Source organism: Scyliorhinus torazame, chromosome 17 (assembly GCF_047496885.1).
Source record: "Scyliorhinus torazame isolate Kashiwa2021f chromosome 17, sScyTor2.1, whole genome shotgun sequence".
NCBI lineage: Eukaryota > Metazoa > Chordata > Chondrichthyes > Carcharhiniformes > Scyliorhinidae > Scyliorhinus > Scyliorhinus torazame.
In genome coordinates, this window is record NC_092723.1 from 181,902,810 (window position 1) to 181,922,109 (window position 19,300).

The following is a 19,300-nucleotide window of genomic DNA, read 5'->3' on the forward strand; positions in this document are numbered from 1 at the left end:
AATCCCGGGCCTGAAGTTTGAAAATTGATAGGGGGGGGGATTCTCCGTGCCGCCATACCCGTTTTCTGGTGTGACGTGCCCCTGCCAGCAGTGGGATCCTCCATCCCGCCAGCCGGCCAATGGGGTTTCCCATTGTGGGCACCGCCACGCCGTCGGGAAATCCGCGGATGTGAGTGCGCTGCCGGCAAAACGGAGGATCGCACCCACGGGGAATCCAGCCCCGTGAAATGTTTGTACAGTTTGACGCCGTTATGCTCATGAATGTTTTATTGCCTGCTCACAGGCTTGCTTAAGTTTGCAGATGATGTTGGTATGGGTGGGGAAAACACTCAAACAATATCACTTGGTCAGGGCCAAGGACCCATTGCTGCACAAATGATAGAAGGTGCTCTTGAAAGTGGATCCTGGGTCGTATTACAGAACTGCCATCTGGCAACTAGCTGGATGCCTGCTTTGGAGAAAATCTGTGAGGAGGTGATAGTACCAGAAAACACCAACAAGAACTTCAGGTCCAAATCTTTATACTTCCATTGAGTATTGATAATTTATAATTGGTTAATACTTTCATAAATATAAACACACCTATTCCTGTTGAGCTAATCTTGTACTTAGAAGATTTATTGCATTGGCTTTTACCTTCTTCCACAATTCTTAGCCAACTGGAACACCAGATTGGATGATAGTTTAGCAGAGGCTGTGGGGTCATAGACTATCATAGAATTTACAGTGCAGAAGGAGGCCATTCGGCCCATCGAGTTTGCGCCGGCTCTTGGAAAGAGCACCCTGCCCAAGGTCAACACCTCCACCCTATCCCCATAACCCAGTAACCCCACCCAACATTAAGGGCAATTTTGGACACTAAGGGCAATCTATCATGGCCAATCCACCTAACCTGCACATCTTGGGACTGTGGGAGGAAACCGGAGCACCGGGAGGAAACCCACGCACACACGGGGAGGATGTGCAGACTCCGCACAGACACAGTGACCCAAGCCGGAATCGAACCTGGGACCCTGGAACTGTGAAGCAATTGTGCTATCCACAATGCTACCGTGCTGCCCACAGTATGTGGGATAACAGTATGTTTCTCAAAAATCACAATTCAAAGAAAGAACTTGCATTCATTTGAAGAAATACAGATTGAGGAGTTGAAAATAAGCCCTTATATCAGACAATTGCAGATTACCATAAGACCATAAGAAATGGGAACAGGAGGAGGCCATTCAGCCCTTCGATCCTGCTCCACCATTTAAGAAGATCATGGCTAATCTAAGTCACCAAGTCTAATTTCCTGACTTATCATCAGAACCCTTAATTGCCCCATTGACTAAAACCTCTCGATCTCAGCCTTGAAAATATTCAAGGAAGTGAGCTCCACAGTTTCCTGGGGTAAAGAATTCCAAAGATCACCACTCTTTGAGTCTTCAATGAACACCCCCGTTTTCTGCAACTATGCCCTCTGGACCTACACTCTCCCATGAGTGGGAACACCCTCTCAACATTTACCCTGTCTAACCCCCTAAGAATCTTACATGTTTCAATCAAATCACCTCTCTTTCTCCTGAACTCCAAGTATTGACCCAACCTGCTTAACCTTTCCTCACAAGGCAGTCCCTCCATACCCAGGATCATCCTCGTAAACTTCCTCTGAACTGCCGCCAGTGATAATTTATCTTTCTTTAAGTAAGGGGACCAGAACTGTACAGGATTCTAAGTGTGGCCTCAGGTACAGCTTAATATGATACAATAGTAGTGTTGACAATTAGGAATGCTGGGACAGGGTAAATAGAATCAAGCTGTTGCAGCTATACAAAACCTTGGTTAGGCCACATTTGGAGTATTGCGTGCAGTTCTGGCCACCACATTATCAGAAGGACATGGATACTTTGGAGAGAGTACAAAGAAGGTTCACCAGGATGTTGTCTGGTCTCGAGGATGTTGGCTATGAGAGGCTGAATAAACTAGGATTGTTTTCACTGGAAAGACAGAGGCTGAGGGGAGACCTGAAGAGGTCTACAAAATTATGAGAGGCATAGACAGGGTGGACAGTCAGAGGCTTTTTCTAAGGGTGGAAGTGTCAATTACAAGGGGGCACAGGTTCAAGGTGAGAGGGGGAAAGTTTAAAGGAGAGGTGCAGGGTAAGGTTTTCGCGCAGAGAGCAGTGGGTGCCTGGAATGCGCTGCCAGAAGGTGTGGTGGAAGCAGGCACATTAGCAACATGTAAGAGGCATCTGGATGGGTATATGAATAGGGAGGAAATAGAGGGATATGGACCGAGTAAGGGCAGAAGGTTTTTTTTTCAGTAAAGTCATCATGATCGGCATAGGCTTGGAGGGCAGAAGGGCCTGTTCCTGTGCTGTACTTTTCTTTGTTCTTTGAAGGTTCAATCTCATCACAGGTTAATCATTTTATGGCCTCAGTGACCATCTGTCCAATCTTCCAGATCTCAGGAAACACTTTTGTAATGTTAGACATTTTGTTTTGGCTAGCGAAATTGAATTATGAACTTGCCTTAAAGATGTCCTGAGTATAATTTCATTGGCCATACACAGGTCAGGTATAACCTACTTGACTAGTTGGACCAGGCTTGAGGGCTAAATGGCCTCCTGTTGCTCAGATAAGTGTGTCCATTATTAATTGCAGTGAGGTAAACTATAGCTTGTGATTTTAGGCTTTTTGAAATGCCACAGAAAATATAACTTCCAAAGATGCAGGTCGTTATGTCTTTATTGGATGGATTATGTCAAAATATTTAACGGTACTTGTGTCTTCATGTGCCAATTAAAAAGACTTGTCTTTTCAGATTGTGGCTGACCAGTTACCCATCAGACAAGTTTCCTGTCAGCATTCTACAGAATGGAGTAAAGATGACAAACGAGCCCCCAAAGGGCCTCAGGGCAAACATGATACGTTCATATCTCAATGATCCAATCTCAGATTCCACCTTCTTCAGCAGCTGTGACAAACCTGAAATCTGGGAGAAACTTCTATTTGGGCTTTGCTTTTTCCATGCTCTAGTGCAAGAGAGGAGGAACTTTGGTCCTTTAGGTGAGCCTCGAATGTTACAGACAGATGATTAAAAGTATCTTCATAGCATAACGCAGTTTGTAGTTTTAAAATATTCCTGACAAATATGTCTTTCCCCAAGATTAATGTATTAGCATATTTTAGGCTCCAAACAGTACAATTGTCAAAATTGATGGAAAGAAGTTAATATTTATTGGTTTTTAAAAAATATATATATTTATTAAAGTTTTTTAAACACGATTTTTCACCCTTACAAACAATAAACCCACCCCCCCCGTAACAAAATAGAAAGAAGATGCACATGGCAAGATATATACATGGTAAAACGATGTTACATCGCTTTGTACACTGGCTCTCTCCCGTACATGCCAGTTTCCCAAATCTTTCATGTGTTCTCTTGCTCAAACACCCCCTAGGCAAACCCCCCTTCCCCCCCTCCCCCCCCCCCTTTCACAGGACATTCTCCCCCCCCCCCCCCCTCCCCTGGGTTGCTGCTGCTGCTGACCGACCTTCCTCTAACGCTCCGCGAGATAGTCTAGGAACGGTTGCCACCGCCTGTAGAACCCCTGTGCAGACTCTCAAGGCAAACTTTATCCTCTCCAGCTTAATGAACCCTGCCGTGTCGTTTATCCAGGCCTCCACGCTGGGGGGCTTTGCCTCCTTCCACATTAGCAAAATCCTTCGCCGGGCTACTAGGGACGCAAAGGCCAGAATACCAGCCTCTTTCGCCTCCTGCACTCCCGGCTCGTCCACTACGCCAAATATTGCTAGCCCCCAGCTTGGCTTGACCCGGATTTTCACCACCTCAGATATTGTTCCCGCCACTCCTCTCCAGAACCCCTCCAGTGCCGGGCATGACCAAAACACATGGACATGGTTCGCCGGACTCCCTGAGCACCTTCCACATCTGTCCTCCACCCCAAAGAACCTACTCAACCTCGCCTTCTACACCCTGTCAAGTGCGCTCTGTGAACCACCTTAAATTGTCTCAGGCTGAGCCTGGCACACGAGGAGAAGGAATTAATCCGACCTAGGGCATCAGCCCATAACCCCTCCTCGATCTCCTCCCCCTGCTCCTCCTCCCATTTACCCTTCAGCTCCTCTACCAATGCTTCCCCCTCTTCTTTCATCTCCTGGTATATGGCCGACACCTTGCCCTCCCCGACTCATACACCCAAGATCACCCTGTCTTGAATTTCCTGTGCAGGGAGCAACGGGATGTCCCTCACCTGCCGCCTCACAAACACCCTCACCTGCATGTATCTAAAAGCATTTCCCGGGGTATCTCAAACTTCTCCTCTAGTGCCCCTAGGCTCGCAAACGCCCCATCAATGAACAGGTCCTCCATTCTTCTAATCCGCACCCGATGCCAGCTCAGGAACCCCCCGTCCATCCTCCCCGGGACAAACCGGTGGGTACCCCTGATCGGGGACCACACCGAGGCTCCCATTGCACCCCTGTGCCGTCTCCACTGGCCCCAGATCTTTAGCGTTGCCGCCACCACCGGGCTCGTGGTATACTTTGACGGCGAGAGCGGCAACGGTGCCGTCACCAGCGCCCCCAGGCTCGTTCCTTTACAGGACGCCATCTCCACCCTCTTCCATGCCGCCCCCTCTCCCTCCATCACCCACTTACGGATCATCGCCACATTTGCTGCCCAGTAGTAGCTCCCTAGGTTTGGCAGCGCCAACCCTCCTCGGTCCCTACTGCGTTCCAGAAACCCTCTCCTTACCCTTGGGGTCCTATTCGCCCACACAAACCCTACATTGAGCTTACAGCCCGAAAAATCCCCAAACTCCCTAAGAGTCTGCATGACCTCCACCATCCCCTCCACTGGATCCGCCACATACAGCAACAGGTCATCCGCATAAAGCGACACCCGATGCTCTTCTCCCCCTCGGACCACCCCCCTCCATTTCCTAGACTCCCTCAATGACATGGCCAAGGGTTCAATCGCCAATGCAAACAACAGGGGGGACAGGGGCACCCCTGCCTCGTCCCACGGTACAGCCGAAAGTACTCCGATCTCCGCCGATTCGTCACCACACTCGCCACCGGGGCTCTGTAAAGGAGCTTAACCCAACTAATAAACCCTCCCCCGAACCCAAACCTACGCAGCACTTCCCAGAGGTACTCCCACTCTACTCGGTCAAAGGCCTTCTCCGCACCATAGCTGCCACTATCTCCGCCTCTCCCTCCACCGATGGCATCATTATCACGTTTAAGAGCCGCCGCACATTGGTGTTTAGTTGCCTGCCCTTTACAAATCCCGTCTGGTCCTCGTGGATCACCCCCGGGACACAGTCCTCGATCCTCGTAGCCAGCACTTTTGCCAGCAACTTAGCATCCACGTTGAGGAGCGAGATCGGCCTGTCCTATCCACATTGCAGTGGGTCCTTGTCCCGCTTTAGGATCAAAGAAATCGTCGCCTCCGACATTGTCGGGGGCAGGGTCCCTTCCTCCCTTGCCTCATTAAAGGTCCTCACTAGTATTGGGGCCAACAGGTCTACGTACTTCCTGTAGAACTCCACCAGGAACCCGTCCGGTCCCGGGGCCTTCCCTGCCTGCATACTCCCCAAACCCTTGCTCAGCTCCTCCAACCCAATTGGTGCCCCCAAACCAGCCACCTCTTGCTCCTCCACCCTCAGGAATCTCAATTGGTCTAGGAATCGTCTCATCCCCTCTTCCCCCGCTGGGGGCTGGGATCTGTACAGCTCTTCATAGAAGGCCTTGAATGCCTCGTTTATTTTCGTCGCACTCTGCACCATGGCTCCCCTTCCATCCTTGACTCCCCCTATTTCCCTCGCTGCCATCCTCTTACGGAGCTGGTGTGCCAGCATCCAACTCGCCTTCTCCCCATACTCATAGGTCGCCCCCTGCGCCTTCCTCCACTGTGCCTCCGCCTTCCCCGTGGTCAACAGGTCAAACTCCGTCTGGAGACGTCGTCTTTCCCCAAGTAATCTCTCCTCAGGGGCCTCTGCGTATCTCCTGTCCACTCTTAAAATCTCCCCCACTAACCTCTCCCTTTCCATGCCCTCTATCTTCTCCCTATGAGCCCTAATGGAGATTAGCTCTCCCCTGATCACCGCCTTCAGCACCTCCCATACCACCCCCACCCGCACCTCCCCGTTGTCGTTGGCCTCCAAGTACCTTTCGATGCACCCCCTCACCTTCCCACACACCACCTCATCTGCCAGCAGTCCCACATCCAACCGCCACAGCGGGCGTTGGTCCCTCTCCTCTCCCAACTCCAGTTCCACCCAGTGCGGGGCATGATCTGAAACGGCTATGGCCGAATACTCTGTTCCCTCCACTTTCGGGATCAGCGCCCTGCCCAGAACAAAAAAATCTATCCGGGAGTAGGCTTTGTGCACGTGGGAGAAAAAAGAAAATTCCCTGGCATGCGGCCTGGCAAACCTCCACGGATCCACTTCCCCCATCTGATCCATAAACCCCCTAAGCACCTTGGCCGCCGCTGGCCTCTTTCCAGTCCTCGATCTGGACCGGTCCAGTGCTGGGTCCAACACCGTATTGAAATCCCCACCCATTATCAGGCCTCCTACCTCCAGGTCCGGAATGCGCCCCAACATGCGCTTCATGAATCCGGCATCATCCCAGTTCGGGGCGTATACATTTACCAGTACCACCCACGTCCCCCGCAACCTACCGCTCACCATCACATATCGCCCTCCGTTGTCCACTATGATATTCTTGGCCTCAAACGACACCCGCTTCCCCACCAATATTGCCACGATTCTATTCTTCGCGTCCAGCCCCGAATGGAATACCTGTCCTACCCATCCCTTTCTTAATCTGACCTGGTCCGCCACCTTCAAATGTGTCTCTTGGAGCATGACCACGTCTGCCTTCAGTCCCTTTAAGTGCGCGAACACTCGGGCCCTCTTCACCGGCCCAATCAGGCCCCTCACATTCCACGTTATCAGCCGGATTGGGGGGGGCTCCCCCCATATCACTCCCATAAGTCAGCTGACACCTGCTGACCCCGGCTTCCCCCGCCATCCCATTGACCTCCCCGTGTGGGAATCTCCCAATCAGTGTGCGTTCCTCCATTCCCCCTCCCGCCTTTCTTCCCGAGCGCAGGAAAAACCCCGCGCTTTCCTAAGCCTGCCCCGCCCCCTCTGGCGCAGCTCCTGTCGCGGCCTTGTCTCTCTCCCCCAGCCCATGTAACATTTCCTGCGCGTGATTGACCCCCTATATACAACAACCATCAACCATCAAACATCCCCCCCACCCTCACAAACCCTCAGTTTGAGTCCAACTTTTCGGTTTGAATAAAACCGCCTCTTCAGGCGTTTAGAAATAATGGTGCTGATCCTTGTATGTGACCCACAATCGCGCTGGCTGCAGCATTCCGAATCTCACTCCTTTCCGGTGCAACACCGCCTTGGCCCGGTTGAAACCCGCTCTCCTCTTTGCAACCTCCGTGCTCCAGTCCGGGTATATTCGGATCTCCGCATTGTCCCACCTGCTGCTCCGCTCCTTCTTGGCCCATTTCAAGACCCTCTCTCTGTCCGTGAAACGGTGAAACCTCACCACCATCGCCCTTGGCGGCTCGTTTGCCTTGGGCCTCCTCGCCAGCACCCGGTGTGCCCCATCCAGCTCCAGCGGCCTCGAAGGGGCCTCCGCGCCCATCATCGCCTCGAGCATCGTGCTCGCATATGCCCCGGCATCGGCCCCCTCCACTCCTTCAGGGAGACCCAGGATCCGCAGGTTCTTTCTCCTCGACCTGTTCTCCAGGTCTTCGAATCTTCCGGCCCACCTCTTGTGCAGCGCCTCGTGCTCCTCCACTCTCACCGCCAGGCCCAAGATCTCGTCCTCATTCTCACTGACTCTTTTCTGCACCTCCTGGGTCTTTACCTCGTGGGCCTTCTGGGTCATCCCTAGTCCTTCAATCGCCGACAGCATAGACGCCAGCATCTCATTCCGCAGCTCCTCGAAGCAACGCTTGATGAACTCCTGCAGCTCCGGCCCGCATTCCGTTTTGTCCCCGACTGCCGCCATTTTGCTTTTCTTCCCTCGCTTCTCCCGCTGCTCCAATGCCGCTTTTTTTGCCGTTTCACTTCTGGTCTGGTCCATAAAAGGTGAAGAGGGACCTCGCTCTTCCCTTCCCCACGGGTCGTCTTCAAAAAAATTCCCGTTGGGGCTCCTCTAAAGAGCCCGAAAGTCCGTGATAGCGGGAGCTGCCGAATCGTATGGCTTAGCTCTGCATAGCCACAACCGGAAGTCTCTCAATATTTATTGTTTTTTAAGCATTTACATCGTTAATGATTTGATGATTAATGATTTCAATCTTTACCACTATAGATCTTTTGTTGCTTTGCAATAACATTTCTTAACAGGTTGGAATATCCCTTATGAATTTAATGAGTCTGATCTGCGAATAAGCATGAGACAGATCCAGATGTTTCTGAATGAGTATGAAGAGGTACCATTAGAAGCGCTCACATACTTAACAGGTACATGGTTACAACTGATAATTTGGTTCCTTCGCTGGTATTCTTTAAAGCATCTTAATGGTTGAAAGTTTATTTGAAATGAACGAGTAGAGGTTGGTGATGTTATTGTCATTCTCCAAATGCCATCAAATTTTGTGCTTTTCTCAACTTCTAAAGGTGAATGTAACTATGGAGGTAGAGTTACGGATGATAAAGACAGGCATTTGCTTTTGTCTCTTCTATCCATTATATACAATAAGGAACTAATACACCAAGACAAATATAAGCTCACGCCTAGTGATATTTACTACGTCCCACCACATGGTCCGTATCAGGTAAGCAATCCATTGAAAGAATTTTCCTATCTACCCAAACTTCGGGCCAACACTTAGGAAAGGGTTTTTTACTTCTCATAGTTACACATCATAATGTAGCATTCCTGTCCACCTTTCCCTCCTCTGATGCGAAAGTAGTTTGATTTGATTTGATTTTATTGTCACATGTACCGAAGTACAGTGAAAAGTATTTTTCTGCGGCCGAGGGAACGTACACAGTACGTACATAGTAGACAAAAGAATAATCGACAGAGAACATTGACAAATGATACTTCGACAAACAGTAATTGGTTACAGTGCGGAACAAGGGGCCAAACAAAGCAAATACATGAGCAAGAGCAGCATAGGGCGTCGTGAATAGTGTTCTTACAGGGAACAGATCAGTCTGAGGGGGAATGTAGAAGGCACTCTAAAATAAAATCATTCCTTTCCTTTGTTACGATACGCGGACCAACCCTAATTTATTTTAGGAAACTGAATGAGACCCTGACAATTTTTCAATTTGTAAACTGTGAGGAAAGAATACTTCACCCCAGGACTGATTCCACTGACAACTAGGGATCTTTTATATTAAAACATACTTTATTATTAACACAGGGCTTACCCCATTGACATCCAAGAGAAACAGCTTTTCAATTAACAGTTAAACAGTTCTAAACCAAAAATTATTACTTTCCTATCTACTTCTAAACTTCCAAGTAAGGAAAATCCACATACCCTGTTCAAATGCCGCTTATTAATACAGTGAACACTCCGTGGCTTACAGATTTTTGCACAAAGTCCTTGGGAGAGAAGCTTTCAGAAGTCGGTCTGAGAAATACACCTTCTTTCCTCAGAATCCAGAGTAGAACTCCAAAAATGAAACTAAAAACAGCAGAGACAGGGCAGGGCTGAAAACTAAATTTAAAAAACAGACCCATGAGTGACATCACAGCCAGGCTAGCTGTTAAGACCTTAATCACAGCTTTAGCAGACATCTTCAGCGGGATTCTCCGCCGGTGCGATTCTCCGTTATGCCGGCCCCGGGGGTTTCCCGACGGCGAGGGGCTGCCCCACAATGGGAACCCCCATTGACCGGTTGGCATAACGGAGAATCCCGCCGGCCAGTCGGGACAAAAATGTGGCGGGGCAGAGAATCCCGCACATAATCTGGATAGATTAACCTAAATTCTTTCAGTAATATGACTACAACAGGCACATTATACAATATATATAAACATTTCCTACATTCACCACATCTCATGCTGTAAGAGAAATGAGGTGAAAAGGATAGGTAATTCAGGACTGCTGTAAATCCCTCCTTAGGACCATTGGGATCAGTCACTCCCTAGGGTGGCACAGTGGTTAGCACCGTTGCTTCACAGCTCCAGGGTCCCAAGTTCGATTCTCGGCTTGGGCCACTGTCTGTGCGGAGTCTGCACTTTCTCTCCGTGTGTGCGTGGGTTTCCTCCGGGTGCTCCGGTTTCCTCCCACAGTCCAACGACGTGCAGTTTAGGTGGATTGACCATGATCAATGCACAATGTCATGGGGAGAGGGTGGGAAAGTGGGCCTAGGTAGGGTGCTCTTTTAAAGGGTTGGTGCAGACTCGATGGGCTAAATGGCCACTATCTGCAGTGTAAGGATCCAGGAAGTGCAAACACCAGTCACTCAAGGCTGTAATCGAACCAGGGTCCCTGGCACTGTGAGGCAGTAGTGACACTAATGAAGGATTGTATCACCACACTGTAGGAAGGATGTGAAGGCATTAGAGAAGGTGCAGCAATGTTAACATTGGGGCTGGGACCATATTAACAATAATAAACATGGGGCTGGATTCTCCGTTTCAGGGACTATGTCCTCACGGCGTCGTAAAAATTGTGGCCTTGTAAAAAGGCTACATACTCATAGCCCTGCAGGGGGCTAGCAGGGACCCGTTGTGAATCTAGCAGCTTTAGATGCATTTACGGGCCCCGCACCTCTGGGTTAGAGACCGCGCCGTGCTCCATGGCGGACTCAGACTGCGGAGCTGGACCTCCTAAATAGCGCCCCGATTGGCTGCGCGCACGACCATGACCGCCCGCCCCAAAATAGCCCGGACCCATATGATGTCCCCCCCCTGCCCTCTGATCGGCCTGCCCCCCGACCATGGCGGCCGCGGGCTGAGTCTGCAGCTGCCACGCGAGTTTCCCGAATGGCTGGGACCATATTAGATCCGCGCCGTCGGGACTTCGGCCGGTCGGGGGCGGGGAATGGCGGAGCGGGCCTCCAGCAATGGCCGCAGGTAGGGGATATGTGGCGCGGTGTACTTCCCGGGTGCCCTGCTTTTCGGGGTCCTGAGAATCGGGGAACCGGCGCGGGACCTGATTCCCTGCGCGAAAGTGGATTCTCTGCCCCGGCGGATGCGATTTCGGCGTTGGGGTGCGGAGAATTCAGCCCATGGCTGCAGCGATGTGGAGCTTACATAGACTGATTTGAGAAGTTGGAACTATTCTCCTTGGAGAAGAGGAAGTTGGGAGGCTTGAATGAGGTATTGAAATCATGAGGGGTCTGGACATAATAGATCGGGAGAGACTTTTTCCACTGTCAGAAGGTCCGAGAAGTAGAGGGCACAGATGTAAGTTAATTCACAAAAGAAGCGATGTCGAAATTAGGAAAACATTTCCACACAGAGAGTGGTTAGGATCTGAATACCGTGCCTGAATGTAGTAGAGGAAAGGTCAATTAAGGTTTTCAAAAGGGAATTGGATCATCTGAAACAGAAACATTTGCAGGACTATAAGGAAAAGAATGGGGAGTGGCACTAGATGAACTGCTTCTTCAGGGAGCCAGCACAGATGTGATGGGCTGACTAGCCTCCTATGCTGTAATCATTCTATACAATTATTATTTTGAATTGTTAGCACTGTTATCCAGTTGACCCGTATATTTGATATTAAAATCCACATTTAAGTAGTTACATTTAGTAAAATGTATGTCACAAGTGGAGAAGGATGCAGGTTTAAGTGCCACCCTGTTTTGTTCTGATCCTAGCTGTATTGAGTGGAACTGAACTCCAGGAACCTCCCTGGAGAGCACAAGAAACATTGGAGGGGAGATTCTCAACCTGCAATCTCTCTTGGTTCTAGTAGTGGTTGTGGAACAGACCATTTGTAGAAGCCCTAGGTCAAATAGACAAAGGATAGAGGATTAAGATGTTGTGAAAAAGGCTAAATATCCTGTACGATAAAGAATAAAAACACAAAGAAGTTTGCAAACCATGAATGTATCGGAAAGTCTCCAAGTCAAGGCTCTTTGGCAGATCAATAAGCAAAGTCTACTGTCTGGGACGGGACTTGAAGCTAATGTACTAATTTTTTCTAAAGTGTCTATGTCAAGACCACCAAAAAGGGAGAAACATACGGAGAGGGAGTGAATATTAGAAGGTAACAAAGTTGTTTTAGTCACACATACTGTACTTAATGTTTTTAACTTTTTGTTTTAAGTGGCCGTTTGTGCCTCCATTTCAACGCTTTTAATTTGTTTTATTTTCAATTTTCAGTCATACATTGACTACCTGCGAGGCCTACCAACTATAGCCCATCCAGAAGTATTTGGTCTTCATGAAAATGCTGATATCACAAAAGATAACCAGGAAACCAATCAGCTTTTCGAAGGGGTGTTGCTAACTCTTCCCAGGCAGGGGGGTGGAGCTGGTAAATCTCCTCAGGTAAGACAATCAAATTAGAAGTTAATGTTTTTGAGTTTCAAAACATATTTGGACTTAATTGTTTATACTTACTAACCAGTCAATGGTTGAGGAATGGACTTTGCGAAAGTTTGAATTTAGAGATGGCTCATCAAGTTCTCATTGCAAAGATCACGAGATCTTTCAGTGAGGCTTTTTTCACGGTCAGGAGTGAGCATCTTTGCTTCACTGCTGACCGCAAAATTATGGCCTAGTTTCTGCTTCAAACACTGGCTCCTGCAACTGAATTCCACATTTTCACAACTTTCTTAGTAACAAAGTTCTCTTGCTCCCTAATAACAAAGCAAAATACTATGGATGCTGGAGATCTGAAATAAAACAGAAGGTGCCGTAAAAGCTGAACAGGTCTGGCAACATCTGTGGAGAGAGAAATAGAATTAATGCTTCAAGTCCAATATCACTCCTCTTCAGAACTCTGTTCTAAATGGGATGCATCTGTGCCGCTTTTAGACCTCTCTTGTGGGCAGCACTGTAGCTCAGTGGTTAGCCCTGTTGCTTCACAGCTCTAGGGTCCCAAGTTCGATTCCCGGCTTGGGTCACTGTCTGTGTGGAGTCTGCACGTTCTCCCTGTGTCTGCGTGGGTTTCCTCTGGGTGCTCTAGTTTCCTCCCGAAAGACGTGCTGTTAGGTAATTTGGACATTCTGAATTCTCCCTGTGTACCCGAACAGGTGCCGGAATGTGGCGACTAGGGGATATTCACAGTAACCACAATGCAGTGCTAATGTAAGCCTACTTGTGACAATAAAGATTATAAATTATTGGAAACTGTCAGCTTTTATCTACCTGTCCAATCCTTTCATAATTTTAAACATTTCTCACATTGTCCTATAATGTGCAACATTCTCAAGAAAAAAGCACTAGCTTTTAACAGTTTTAATATGTGTATTTCTTTATATCAGGTAGAATCCGAGTGAATCTGAGTTCGAGCCTCTCTAGCGCCATATTTTTCCTAGTATGAAGGCCGATATTGTACTAGTTATTAGATCAGAGTTTTATTTTCTATACCTTGTGATTGAAATGTACATCTGATTTTGTTTTTCAACTTGAGGTGCTGGCTTTAAGATCCTGTGAACTGTAGCCCCAAATGCCACTGCTCTTCCCAGTACCAAACGTACTTCCATTTATTTAGACTGGGACTAAATATTACATCCACGATTAATGTGACTTATCCTTATGGTCCAGCTGTGCCAATTAAAAAAAACTGTTAGAGACTTTTAAGTCAAGCGGTACAGTTTGTTCATTGTGGATCCATAGAAACATATAGACAATAGAAGCAGAAGGCCCTTCGAGCCTGCTCCGCCATTCATTATGATCATGGCTGATCATCATGTTCAATACCCTGATCCCGCATTCCCCCCATATCCCCGTTTAGCCCCAAGAGCTGTAGCTAACTCCTTCTTGAAACTACACAATGTTTTGGCCTCAACTACTTTCTGTGGTAGCGAATTCCACAGGTTCACCACCCTCTGGCTGAAGAAGGTTCTCCACACCTCAGTCCTAATTCTTCCTCCAAAATTAATAATGGGAAACAAAAGAAAATAACAATCTTAAAAACATAAAGATTTGTAACAGAATGGTGTCTATTACAGAAAAATAAAGTGAAATCGAAATAATGTGTACAATTTCTGTTATTATTAATAATGGCAAAATTAATTATTGTCAATCAAGCACCTTGGGATGTCCTGATCTTATTAATAGAAGCTATTTTTTCCAATTAAAAAAAAACTTACCTTAGTCAATATTACTGTAATAAATTGATTCTGAACCATCAAGTAACTTTATTTAGTATTTATTTTGGGGTACAATATGCAAACTAAAGATGTTTGAACAAATTATCTGAAAATTTACGTTTCCAGATTAAATATCAAAATATTTTGCTGGTGACCTGTCATACTTATATTGAAATTGAACAAAATCTTGCATCTATCTGCTTAATAATTTCAGGAAGTTGTTGAAGACCTTGCTGCAGACATTATTTCCAAACTACCTGATGACTTTGATTTGGAAGAAGTGATGCACAAATATCCAGTAGTGTACGAGGAGTCCATGAACACGGTACTCAGACAAGAACTCATTAGATTCAATAGGTATGCAGGAATGTATTTTCTGGACAGAAATATGACATTCGGAACAAACATTTTATCTGAAAACTAACGCTGCAATCAATTAAGCATCATATCAAACTGATGGTTTATTATCTATGGGTAAAATATCCTCACCAATCCACGCAAGTTTCAATGGATTGAAATCCATTCTTTATTCTTCTCAACATGACACATTTGTACAAATGGTGTGAGTGTATGTCAAACAAACTTACCAATTAGAAAACAAGAGTTTGGAATACAGGCTGCTAGTTGAGGTATTTGAATGGGATTGGGAAACCACTCCAGCGAGTTAATTTCCAACCCAACAGTGACAGGCCATTGGCAATTTTAGACGATGATTTAAATGTTAATCCACTTGCTGCTCAGGTGTAGAGTGCAGAGACCTGAGGGGTTTTCAACTTTAGAAGACAGGCCAGTCGTGGCCAACTGTTCACTTGCAAATTATTGACTGTGCAGAGGTTACCGGGGTGTTCTAGAACAGGGAAGGATCTGAGCACCCTTGTGAGGCCCAGAGGACCCTTGTTCCCTCTCAGCTCCGTAAAGAGGCTTACGCTTTGAAGCTCTTTAACCTTCCTGATAGATTTTCTTTCTAGTCATGCGATGTAGACATTGCTGACTGGGCCAGCATTTATTGCCCATCCCTAATTGCCCTCGAGCTGTGTGGCTTACTAGGTCATTTCAGAGGACATTTAAGAGTCAACCACCTGCTTTCACATGGTGTAAAACCCGTAGCAGCTTGCCATTTAAGGCTGTATTATGACGCAGTACCGTTATCCTTTGGCTTTTACCCTTGCATTGTTTTTATTAAATTAATCATCTGATGCCCTCTTGAATGCCTCAATTGAACCTGCCTCTACCATACTTCCAGGCAGTGCATTCCAGTCCTGAACTACATGTTGTGTAAAAAAGGTTTTTCTTACATCATATTTGCTCCTTTTGCAAATCATCTTAAATTTGTGCTCGCTCATTCTCAATCCTTTTAAGAGCTGAAACAGTTTCGCCCTATCTACTCTGTCCAGCCCTCTCATGAATCAAATCACCTCCAAGGTAAACAGTCCCAACCTCTCCAATCTATTCTCATAACTGAATTTTCTCATCCCTGAAACCATTTTTGTAAACCTCTTCTGCATTCTCTTCAATGCGTTCACATCCTTTCTATAGTATGGCACCCAGATCTGTAGACAACACGCCAGCCGAGGTGCAACTAGTGTCTTGTATATGTTCAGCATAACCTCCTTGCTCTTTTAATCTTTATTAGTGTCACAAGTAGGCTTACATTAGCACTGCAATGAAGTTAGTGAAAATCCCCTAGTCGCCACACTCCGGAGCCTGTTCTGGTACACAGAGGGAGAATGTCCAATTCACCTAACAGCACGTTTTTCAGGTCTTGTGGGAGGAAACCTCAACATCCGGGGGAAACCCACGCAGACATGGGGAGAACGAGGAAATGTGTACATTAGAAAATAGGGAGGGGGGGGGGGGAAGGAGAAAGAGAAGAAAAAGATTAATTTAGAGAAACCAGCTATCTTCTTTCCTCTACCTTGATTGTCTGTGATGGGAAGGCTGATGAAAGTCCTTCCCCATTTGCTGTTGTTGGAATTCGCCCAGTGACAGGTGGACACTGGTAATGCCAGGAGAACAAGACTTTGATGGGGGACCCTTGTGCAAAGTCACAATGCTTGATTCAAAGACCCAGCCTTGGGAAAGAGGGGGTTGCTGAGAGGCAAGCCCTGCAACCAACCCCCCCCCCCCTCCCAAAATCCACTATCATTGATCTGTGGCATGATGTGGTGGATGGTGATCCTGAGTTGGTTGGATCCTGTGGTGTCAAACTCTCAGCAGCCACTGCCTCCTGAGTGGCATCACTGTTCGATAGAGCAGTTGGCCTCAGATTAGTCAGCAGCTCTCAGCAGGCAAGACTTCCACTTAAGGCCCTTGATGCGGGGAAGGTGGGCCTAGTCCTGCTAAATGTCCGAGTGGCATGTGTGCCTTCATCAAAAAGAGGTGGAACGGGACTCTCGTCAGCAGGTGAGACCACTGGTACTTCTGTTAAATCCAGCCCCATGTGTTTTTCTTGCGATCCAAGTAATTTGGGCGAAAAAGATGGTTTTGTACTGCTTGCTACTGAATTAGTAAAATGATCATCATGCTTTTAATGGTTTTTAGCTGTGCTGGCTGATTGGAGTTACTTCAAGGATAGTGCGCACCAGTCACCAAGTGAAAGGAAACATTGGACGGTTGATTTTCTTTTCTTATCCCGAGGAATGCTGTTCCTCAAGCAAAAAGAAAAATGGGGAGAAACACCATTGCCCCATGCCACTGCCCACTTTAATTTGTCCAGGTATTTCCAGGGTATCCCCAAGGGTGGCTAGTTGCAGGACCTGAAAAGAGGTTGCGAAATTTTGAAAATTCTGCGAAGAATGAATTAGATATTAATTCTTGAGCTGAAATATTTTAATACTGCAGTATCTTCTCTTTCAGACTCACTGAAGTTGTACACAGCAGTCTTATAAACATACGCAAAGCCATTAAAGGTCTTGTGGTAATGTCTTCTGAACTGGAGAATGTGTTTGACAGCATGCTGGTGGGAAAAGTTCCAGCCTTGTGGGCGGCTAAATCCTACCCATCTCTGAAACCCCTTGGCAGTTATGTGGTCGACCTTCTTGCAAGGTTACATTTCTTACAGGTACTATATTTACTTAAAACTACAGCAGAATATCTCACTTGAGTGAACGACCTCTAACTACATACTGAGGTAGGCTTAGATAATTGTTTCATATAGCCAGTTAACTGAAGGAAAAAATGCCATCTACAAGGCACAAGTCAGGAGTGTAATGGAATACTCTCCACTTGCCTGGATGAGTGCAGCTCCCAAAACATTCAAGAAGCTCAACACCAGTAGCCCACTTGATTACTCCCCCTTCCACAAACATTCAAACCCTCCACCACTGACAAACCGTGGCAGCCATGTGTACCATCTACAAGATGCACTGCAGTAACTCGCCAAGGTTCCTTAAACAAACCTTCCAAACCCACAACCGCTACCATCTAGAAGGACAAGAGCAGCAGATACCTGGGAACACGACCACCTGGAGGTTCCCCTCCAAGTCACTCATCACCCTGACTTGGAAATATATCGCCGTTTCTTCACTGCAGTTGGGGCAAAATCCTGGAACTCCCTCCCAAACAGCACTGTGGGTGTACCTACAACTCAGGGTCCTCATTTGTTTCAAGAAGGCAACTCACCACAACCTTCTGAAGGACAACTAGGGATGGGCAATAAATGCTGGCCTAACCAGCGACTCCCACATCCCGCATATGAATTTAAAAAAAATTCATCAACAGAAATTGTTTACATAGTGGTATATTTTAATATAAATGTATCATCTGTTCTAAAATGTATACAGATTTAGTTTGCCTCAAACATAATGTCAACATAGTTAGAAAATAATTTTGTTGCCTTGCTCTGCACAAACCTTTGCATAAACCACTGAATATTTATTGCAAATTAAGAACCAGATCAAGACTTGCAATGAGGTACACAACCAAGGTATCAGAAAAGACTACTTGTTATCAATTGTGTATTTTGTTTTATTCTAGGGTGTGAGGAAAAAAAGCAAAGATGATAAACTAGCCCCTCTTCAACCGAAAATGTCATGGATTTCCACAATTAGTGGGAATTTAGGAAGAGGCAATTTCCCTCACCAATACTCTTTTTAAAATATATAAAATAAAGTTAAACTAATAATTCTTTGTTTTGTTTCCATATATATGTATGGTAATATTTTGAAAAGGATTGTTTTGGCTGTAAAAGGTAATAACAGTAGTGAAACTGGGTTGGAATAATCACTGGGATTAAGTGCAGGAAGCTGAATTAATGTATCGTTGAAACAGCCTGGGTAGATGAGAGAAACTCGATTATGTTAATACAATTTCAGTTCTGCAGAATGCATCATTTAATAGACAAGCATTTCTATAAAGAATAGGTATTGAGAGGTTATTCTTTGTCCATGAAGATTTACTTCCAAATGCAGATCATTATGCCGAGTGAAGTTTAAAAATCAGGGGTAGGATGTTTCCTTTGTGTGTGTACATTACAGCATGTGAAGTAGTAAAAATGTATTTGATGGAAATACCTCACTTTGTTATTTGACATAAATGTAACAGTGCCATTTTGTTCAATGTATTTTGTCTATAGGAATGGATAGATAAAGGACCACCCAATGTATTTTGGTTGTCTGGATTCTATTTCACTCAATCTTTTTTGACTGGTGTCTCACAAAATTATGCAAGAAAATATACCATACCCATTGATCACATTGGATTTGAATTTGAGGTAAGAAAGGTATTCTACTTGTTTGAGGATTTCCTCCCTCCATTCCCTGTACTTTTCCCTCAGTGCACATCTCCAAAACATGATTCCTTGCTCGAGTATATTTCTGTTGGAGCCACTTTCCAGTAGGAGCTTAGATAGTAAATAAAGAGTAGGATATTCGATCATTTGCAGTTTTGATAGCATGTTTACATTTAATGCCTGTGTCCTTATTCAAAACATGTTTTTAAATTGAAGTGTTGAGTGAACCTGTTTCTCTTTGCTGTAAGGTTTTCCTATTCTGATGTAAGATTACTTGGCATGTTCTTGGCATGTAGCCA

General features: G+C 46.3%; 1 protein-coding gene across 2 annotated transcripts in view; it reads left to right on the plus strand.

Annotated features, from left to right (window-relative positions):
- The window catches only part of dnah3 (dynein axonemal heavy chain 3), a 194,462-nt gene that overhangs the window by 174,654 nt on the left and 508 nt on the right, over positions 1-19,300 (plus strand). Inside the window, exons 52-59 of one of the 2 annotated variants that reach the window (XM_072481778.1) lie at positions 284-509; positions 2,803-3,047; positions 8,387-8,503; positions 8,660-8,817; positions 12,336-12,503; positions 14,487-14,629; positions 17,129-17,333; positions 18,846-18,983. In XM_072481778.1, coding sequence (XP_072337879.1) covers positions 284-509; positions 2,803-3,047; positions 8,387-8,503; positions 8,660-8,817; positions 12,336-12,503; positions 14,487-14,629; positions 17,129-17,333; positions 18,846-18,983 — 1,400 coding nt within the window. Of the gene's footprint in view, positions 1-283; positions 510-2,802; positions 3,048-8,386; positions 8,504-8,659; positions 8,818-12,335; positions 12,504-14,486; positions 14,630-17,128; positions 17,334-18,845; positions 18,984-19,300 lie in introns of those variants that run through there. The other variant, XM_072481779.1, reaches the window with a different exon arrangement.